This window comes from Nansenia antarctica (genome assembly GCF_963989245.1).
Source record: "Nansenia antarctica genome assembly, chromosome: 3".
Taxonomy (NCBI): domain Eukaryota; kingdom Metazoa; phylum Chordata; class Actinopteri; order Argentiniformes; family Microstomatidae; genus Nansenia; species Nansenia antarctica.
The window spans coordinates 15,652,821-15,660,285 of record NC_137688.1 but is presented as its reverse complement, the minus strand read 5'-3'; the positions used below and the strand labels follow the sequence as shown (position 1 = coordinate 15,660,285).

Sequence of the window (7,465 nt, the reverse complement as noted above, 5' to 3'; positions counted from 1 at the left end):
GCTACGATTCATTCACAGAGGGTGTCTGTCATAATGACACACTGGCTATCACATTGCATTAGGCTGGAGGCTGAGTACACTACAATCACTCATCACAAACACATTCTCTCCCTGTCTCTCTCTCTCACACACACACACACGCACACACACAGTAGCACATCTCGTTACATCAACTCCCCACTACCAGCCCTTAGAACACATTTCTACACTCACAACTTCAAAGAAGTGAGTTCTAAACCATGCAGAGATGTTCTCTCTGTCTGCTGTCTCTACCTCCCACCCTCTCTCATGCTCTCTCTTTGTCTTCCTCCTCCCCTCTTTCCATCTCTCTCTCCCCCACTCTCTCTCTCTCTACTCTCCCTCTACTCTCTCTCTGTCTCTCTCTCCCCTCTCCCCTCCCTCCGCTTTTCTCCCTCTCTCTATCTCTCTACCCGCACAAGTAAGTCTGTCTTCGAGACTGTCTTAGCTTGCTGGACTACAACCCCTTTAGGCCTTCATTTGTTCGTGTGTCTGCAAGACTGTGTTAGCACCCTGAGCTAAAGATAGGTGTCGACTCAATAAGTGCTCAATAAGACTGTGTTACCCTGTTGAGTTTTAGCTGACACATTCAAACACAAAAGAGCATAAGCCCAGTTGTGTTGTGCCTGTAGGCCTGCCTTCTTCCACTAAGGCAGTGTGATATTAACACCAGACGCTTCACAAACAACGCCAGGCCCTCCGGCTATTGGGGTGCGCTGGTGGAGTCAGATGGTGAATTATTTGTAGCCATTATGCTTTTTATATTGTCCCTGTGTTCTGCTACTTTTCAAGCCTAATTGCTTTCCCTGTGATATAAAAAAACACTTAAATGCTGACACAAACACCATGCGCATTCACACATGGCGCAAAAGACTAGAATAGGATATCCACACAGTATGCCATGAACTACCCATGCATGACTAATTTGTCTTTTTATTCATTTTTTTTTTTTTATTGTTACTAATTCATACAGTGGTGCTTCTAGTGGTAGTTACATAGTTATTACACAGTTCTAGGGACAACTTAAAGGTCCAGTACGGTATATAGATTTTAGCTTTAAAATAGTGCTAAATGGTAAATGGCTAAATGATGATTTAATGGTCATGATAAATCGGTAGCTGAGTGAGATCACATGATGAAGAGTCCTGTATCAGTCTACTGTTTACTTTACTGTTATGTAAAGGAGTTGCTCTGCTCTGCTCATGCCTCAGTGTCATGTAGGGGATGGGAGGGGATGGGAGGGGTTGTCCATGATGGCCAGGAGTCTGGTCCTCATCCTCCTATTGGCCACCTCCTCCACTGTGTCCAGGGTGACATCCATACAGTAGTAGTGGTCATTACATAGTAATTCCACATGGATAAAGACAACTTAAACCTAAAATATCAATAAAATAAAAAATGCTAACAGTTTCTTCTCTTCCCCTCTTCTCTCACTCTGTAGTCGATGGTGCTGCTCCTCCACAGCCAGCGGCAGTACATCTTTGACTTTGACTCCCTGGACCGCCTCTCGGCCGTGACCATGCCCAGCGTGGCGCGCTACACCATGCAGACGCTGCGCTCCGTGGGCTACTACCGGAACCAGTACCAGCCCCCGGAGAGCAACGCCTCGGTTGCCGTGGACTACAGCGAGGACGGTCTCCTACTCCGGGTGGCCCACCTGGGCACCGGGCGCCGGGTCCTCTACAAGTACCGCCGTCAGAACAAACTGGCAGAGGTGGGGTTGGATGTTAGGAATCACTCTGTACTTGTTGTATAGAATAACTATAGATGTATAGAGGTATAGTACGTAATGGACACATATTTTATTAATATATCCATGCATCAATCCATCCATCCATTCATCCATTAATTCATTCATCCATCCATTCATCCCTCCATCCATCCATCCGTCTGTCCATCCCTCCCTCCCTTCCTCCCACCCTCCACCCCTCCCTCCCACCCTCCACCCCTCCCTCAACCCCCCCCCAAGGTCCTGTACGACAGCACGCGCGTCAGCTTCACCTACGACGAGACGGCGGGCGTCCTGAAGACGGTGAACCTGCAGAGCGAGGCCTTCATCTGCTCCATCCGCTACCGGCAGGTGGGCCCCCTGGTGGACCGGCAGATCTTCCGCTTCAGCGAGGACGGCATGGTCAACGCCCGCTTCGACTACACCTACGACGGCAGCCTGCGCGTGACCAGCGTACAGGGGGTCATCAACGAGACACCGCTGCCCATCGACCTCTACCAGTTCGACGACATCTCGGGGAAGGTGGAGCAGTTCGGGAAGTTCGGCGTCATCTACTACGACATCAACCAGATCATCTCCACGGCGGTCATGACGTACAGCAAGCACTTTGACGCCCACGGGAGGATCAAGGAGATCCAGTACGAGATCTTCCGCTCCCTGATGTACTGGATCACCTTCCAGTACGACGACGTGGGGCGGGTCACCCGGCGGGAGATCAAGATCGGGCCGTTCGCCAACACCACCAAGTACGGCTACGAGTACGACGTGGACGGCCAGCTACAGACGGTCTACCTCAACGACAAGGTGAGACGACGGCGGTGATACGGAGTGTATGCCGTCCAGCACATGCTTTTATGCCAAGCAGTGGGTGTTTGTCCGTGTCCATTTGTGTGCATATCTGTGTGTGTGTGTGTGTGTGTGTATGTGCACATTTTAGAGTGTCACAACTGTGCAATAATCATGCTGTCTAATCAGCATCTGGATATACCACACCTGTCAGGTGGATGGATTATCTCGACAAAGGAGACTCACGCAGATTTCAACTTAAATTTGAGAGAAACAGGCCTTTTGTGTACATAGAAAAAGTCTTAGGTCTTTGATTTCAACTCGTGAAAAATATGAGCTAAAACAAACAAAAAACTAAAGTGTTGCATTTATATTTTTGTTCAGTGTAAATACATGATGTATCTATGTCCTCCCCAGGTGACATGGCGTTACACCTACGATCTCAACGGCAACCTCCACCTGCTGAACCCTGGGAACAGCGCCAGGCTCCTCCCCCTCCGCTACGACCTCCGAGACCGCATCACGCGCCTCGGTGACGTCCAGTACCGATTGGACGAGGATGGCTTCCTGCGTCAGCGAGGGGCGGAGATCTTTGAGTACAACTCCAAGGGTCTGCTGGAGAGGGTGTACAGGTAACAGCCTCCGTGGTCCTCTGTGGTTCTCCGTGGTCACCTGTGGTCCTCCGTGGTCCTCTGTGGTCCTCTGTGGTCACCTGTGGTCCTCTGTGGTCCTCTGTGGTCCTCTGTGGTCCTCTGTGGCTCAGTTAGCAGATCTTGGCTCTAACACTGCTCAGGTTGTGGGTTCGATTCCTGCTGGGACAATATATAGGCTACTGAAAAATGTATGCACTCACTGCAATGTAAGTCACTTTAGCTAAATGTCATATATTATCATATTATAGGTAACAATGATCTCACATCTGAAGTTCTATCTGTAAAGAACCTTGAGATTTTTCAGATTTTTTTCTTAATCCTTTTTGCTTTTTGTGCTTTTAAAGGATTTAATTTATTTATTAAAAAAATTCAGATGTTCAGTGTCCTGAGGCACCTTGAATACACTTAGAGAAAAAATGTTTTATAATCACTTTTATTCATACATTTCCGCCGTTTAAATTACCATTCTAATAGCCGGTATCACTGACGGGCCTTAAGGCTAATCCTAAACTAAAAAGCATCTCCAATGGCGATTTTACATTGAACGTGTGATTTAGTCCAGGACTAGGCTTTAAGCCTTGTCTGTGAAACCGGCCCTAAATGGACTATTGTGTTCTGTCCTGTTCTGTTCCATTTGACAGCAAGGGCAACAGCTGGACCATCCAGTACCGCTACGACGGTCTGGGACGCCGGGTCTCCACCAAGACCAGCCTGGGCCAGCACCTCCAGTACTTCTACGCCGACCTGAGCTACACCAGCCGGATCACCCACGTCTACAACCACTCCAGCTCGGAGATCACCTCTCTGTACTACGACCTGCAGGGCCACCTCTTCGCCATGGAGATCAGCAGCGGCGAGGAGTTCTACATCGCCTGCGACAACACGGGCACGCCGCTGGCTGTGTTCACCAGCAACGGCCTCCTGGTCAAGCAGGTCCAGTACACGGCGTACGGCGAGGTCTACTTCGACTCCAACCCGGACTTCCAGCTGGTGCTGGGCTTCCACGGCGGCCTCTACGACCCCCTGACCAAGCTGCTGCACTTCGGGGAGCGAGACTACGACATCATGCCCGGCAGGTGGACGGGGCCGGACGTCACCACGTGGAAGAATGTGGGCCAGGAGCCGGCGCCCTTTAACCTCTACATGTTCAGGAACAACAACCCCATCAGTAAAGTCCACGAGGTCAGAGAGTATGTCGCAGGTGAGACACAGCAGTACGGCGCCGTTGGTGGTGCCGTTGGTGGTGTTTATGATGTCATTTCCTGTCAGGAGAACATAATGTTTGTAATATTTGTCACTGGATTGCTAGTGAGTCAGCTGTTTACTGACGAACCTTGAACCACCTGTTGTGGTTCTCTCCTTCGCAGATGTGAACAGCTGGTTGGTGACCTTCGGATTCCATCTCCACAACACCATCCCGGGGTACCCCGTCCCCAAGTTTGACCTGAGCGTGCCCTCGTATGAACTGAAGAAGAGTCAGTTGTGGGACGACCTACCGGTAGGTTCTTAACATACGTTCTCTTGGCGTGTAAGTGGTGTAGCACACAGAGGTGCATGCCATGACATCGCAAGGCCCCTGGTTCGATTCCGACATATCCTGCATGTCTCTACTGTCTCTATCCTCCTCTCTCTCACCCATCCTTCCTGCCAGTCTCTACTGTCTCTATCCTCCTCTCTCTCACCCATCCTTCCTGCCAGTGTCTACTGTCTATCCCAATGCATATAAAAGCATAAAGGCCCTAAAAATATATTTAAACCAAAAACCTAAACATAAAAAACATATGTTCTCTTATATATTGTCATCATTTGCCGTCATTAGCACAACATTTGTCTGCAAACTAATACAAATTCATGCTTTGCCATTTGATGTTGTCCCTTTACACAAAGAAGACACTGCTGTATGAAAACCCCATTACTGGTAGATAATAGAGAGATGCAGAGGCTTTGAAGCTCAGCAGCCTCAGCTCGAAAATGGACTTCAGCCCTGTCTGGCTGTTAACATATCGCTGCACACACACTGTCTCTCTCTCCCTCTATCTGCCTCTACCCCCCCTCTCCCTCTCTTTTTCTCTCTCTCTCTCTCTACCCTCTCCCTCTCTTGCCCTACCCCCACCCCCCTCTCCCTCTCTTTCGTTTCTCTCTCTCTCTCTCTCTACCCTCCCTCTCTCTCTCTCTCTACCCCCACCCTCTCTCTGTGCCTCTACCCCCTCTCCCTCTCTTTCTCTCTCTCTCTCTCTCTCTCTCTCTCTCTCTCTCTCTCTCTCTCTCTCTCTCTCTCTACCCCCCTCTCTCTTTCTCTCTCACTCTACCCCCCCCCCCTCCCTTTCTCTCTCCCTAGTCCATCTCTGGGGTGCAGCAGGAAGTGACCAGACAGGCCCGGGCCCTGCTGTCGTTCGAGCGTCTGCCGGAGGTGCACCTCACCAGGGGGCGCCGCGGCGAGAAGTCCTGGCTCTGGTTCTCGGCCGCCCCGTCCCCCATCGGCCGGGCGGTCATGTTCGCCCTCTACAAGGGCAGCGCCCACACGCACACACTCAACGTGGCCAACGAGGACTGCGTCAAGGTGGCCACGGTCCTCAACAACGCCTTCTACCTGGAGGACCTCCACTTCACCGTGGAGGGCTGCGACACGCACTACTTCGTCAAGCCGGGCCTCCCCGACGGCGACCTGGCCGCGCTGCGCCTCACCAGCGGACGCAAGACGCTGGAGAACGGCGTCAACGTCAGCGTGTCGCAGTCCACCGCCGTGGTGGACGGCCGGACGCGGCGTTTCGCCGACGTGGAGGTGCGCCGCGGCTCCCTGGCGCTGCACGTGCGCTACGGCTCCACGGTGGACGAGGAGAAGGCGCGCGTCCTGGAGCTGGCGCGCCAGAGGGCGCTAGCGAACGCCTGGGCCAGGGAACAGCAGAGGGTGCGCGACGGGGAGGAGGGGGCCAAGCCGTGGACAGAGGGGGAGAAGAGGCAGCTCCTGAGCAGCGGGAAGGTCCTGGGGTACGACGGCTACTACGTCCTCTCCATAGAGCAGTACCCAGAGCTAGCGGACAGCGCTAACAACATTCAGTTCCTCAGGCAGAGTGAGATCGGGAAGAGGTAACAAGACTATGTTCCACTGGCTGCCAAAGAGACTGTGATTGGCTGGTTTCAGTAGAGGCGGGGCGATGAGGCGAATGAACACAACAATCGTAGGGTGGCCACAACAATACTGGTGTGGCCAAAAAGTGCACATAGCTATGTTCCAGGGAGGTGTGTGTGTGTGTGTGTGTGTGTGTGTGTGTTTTTGTAAATTGTATTGTGGGGTGTAAAAGCAATGCTGTGCGTTGTTTATTGGGGACTACAGAGTAAATGTATACTCACCGAACACTTTGTTAGGAACACTATATTAATACTGGGTAGGGCATCCCTTCACTATATTAATACTGGGTAGGGCATCCCTTCACTTTATTAATACTGGGTAGGGCATCCCTCAAAACAGCCTCAATTCTTCATGACATTGATTCCACAAGATGTTGGAAACATTTCTGTGAGATTCTGGTCCATGATGACATGATTGCATCACACACTCCCTGCAGATTTTCAGGTGCACTTTTATGCCACATCCGGTGACTGGGGAAGGCCACTGAAGAACACTGAACTCATTGCCATGTTCATGAAACCAGTTTTTGAGCCGACTTTTGCTTTGTGACATTGTGCATTACCATGCTGGAAGTAGCCATTAGAAGATGGGTACATTGTGGCCATGAAGGGATGCACATGGTCAGCAACAATACTCCAATAGGCTGTGGCATTCAAGCAATGATTAATCCGTATTAACTGTCCCAAAGTGTGCCAAGACATTCCCCACACCATTACACCACCTGCATGAATGAGATGGTGTACAGGTGTTCCTAATAAAGTGTTCGGTGAGTGTATACCCTAACTAACTAACTAACTACACCCAGCCTTAACATGGCAATGACATCACACAACAACTTCTCTGTAGCACAATCTGATTGGACTATGGACTTCAACTCGGAGCCAAGACGAATAGTGTTGTTTCGGGAATAACAGTGAAATATTTACCTTTTTTGTTGGTATTTCTTTCTGTTTTGTTTTTTTTACAAAAGAAATAAAATAATCAAACTTGTTGTCTGTTGAAAAAGAAAGTATTTAAAGGAGAAATGAAATGTTTACATATGCATATACCTGCACTTCTCTGGAAACAATATGTATAAGGCCGGTGAGTGTTGACTCTTCAGAAGGCAATGCCCATGACCTGAAGTTTATTTCAAATCAATGACCTCTG

General features: G+C 50.3%; 1 protein-coding gene across 1 annotated transcript in view; it reads left to right on the top strand.

Moving 5' to 3' along the window:
* Positions 1-6,355, top strand: part of LOC308153774 (teneurin-3) — a gene marked incomplete at its 5' end in the record, with an annotated part of 137,292 nt that extends 130,937 nt beyond the window's left edge. The window contains 7 exons of the mRNA XM_080526966.1: positions 651-673; positions 1,460-1,732; positions 1,988-2,551; positions 2,951-3,165; positions 3,828-4,387; positions 4,554-4,684; positions 5,525-6,355. Of these exons, the coding sequence (XP_080383092.1) occupies positions 651-673; positions 1,460-1,732; positions 1,988-2,551; positions 2,951-3,165; positions 3,828-4,387; positions 4,554-4,684; positions 5,525-6,277 (2,519 nt within the window). The 3' untranslated portion in view covers positions 6,278-6,355. The remainder of the gene's footprint in view (positions 1-650; positions 674-1,459; positions 1,733-1,987; positions 2,552-2,950; positions 3,166-3,827; positions 4,388-4,553; positions 4,685-5,524) is intronic.
* Between the last annotated feature and the right edge of the window lie 1,110 nt (positions 6,356-7,465).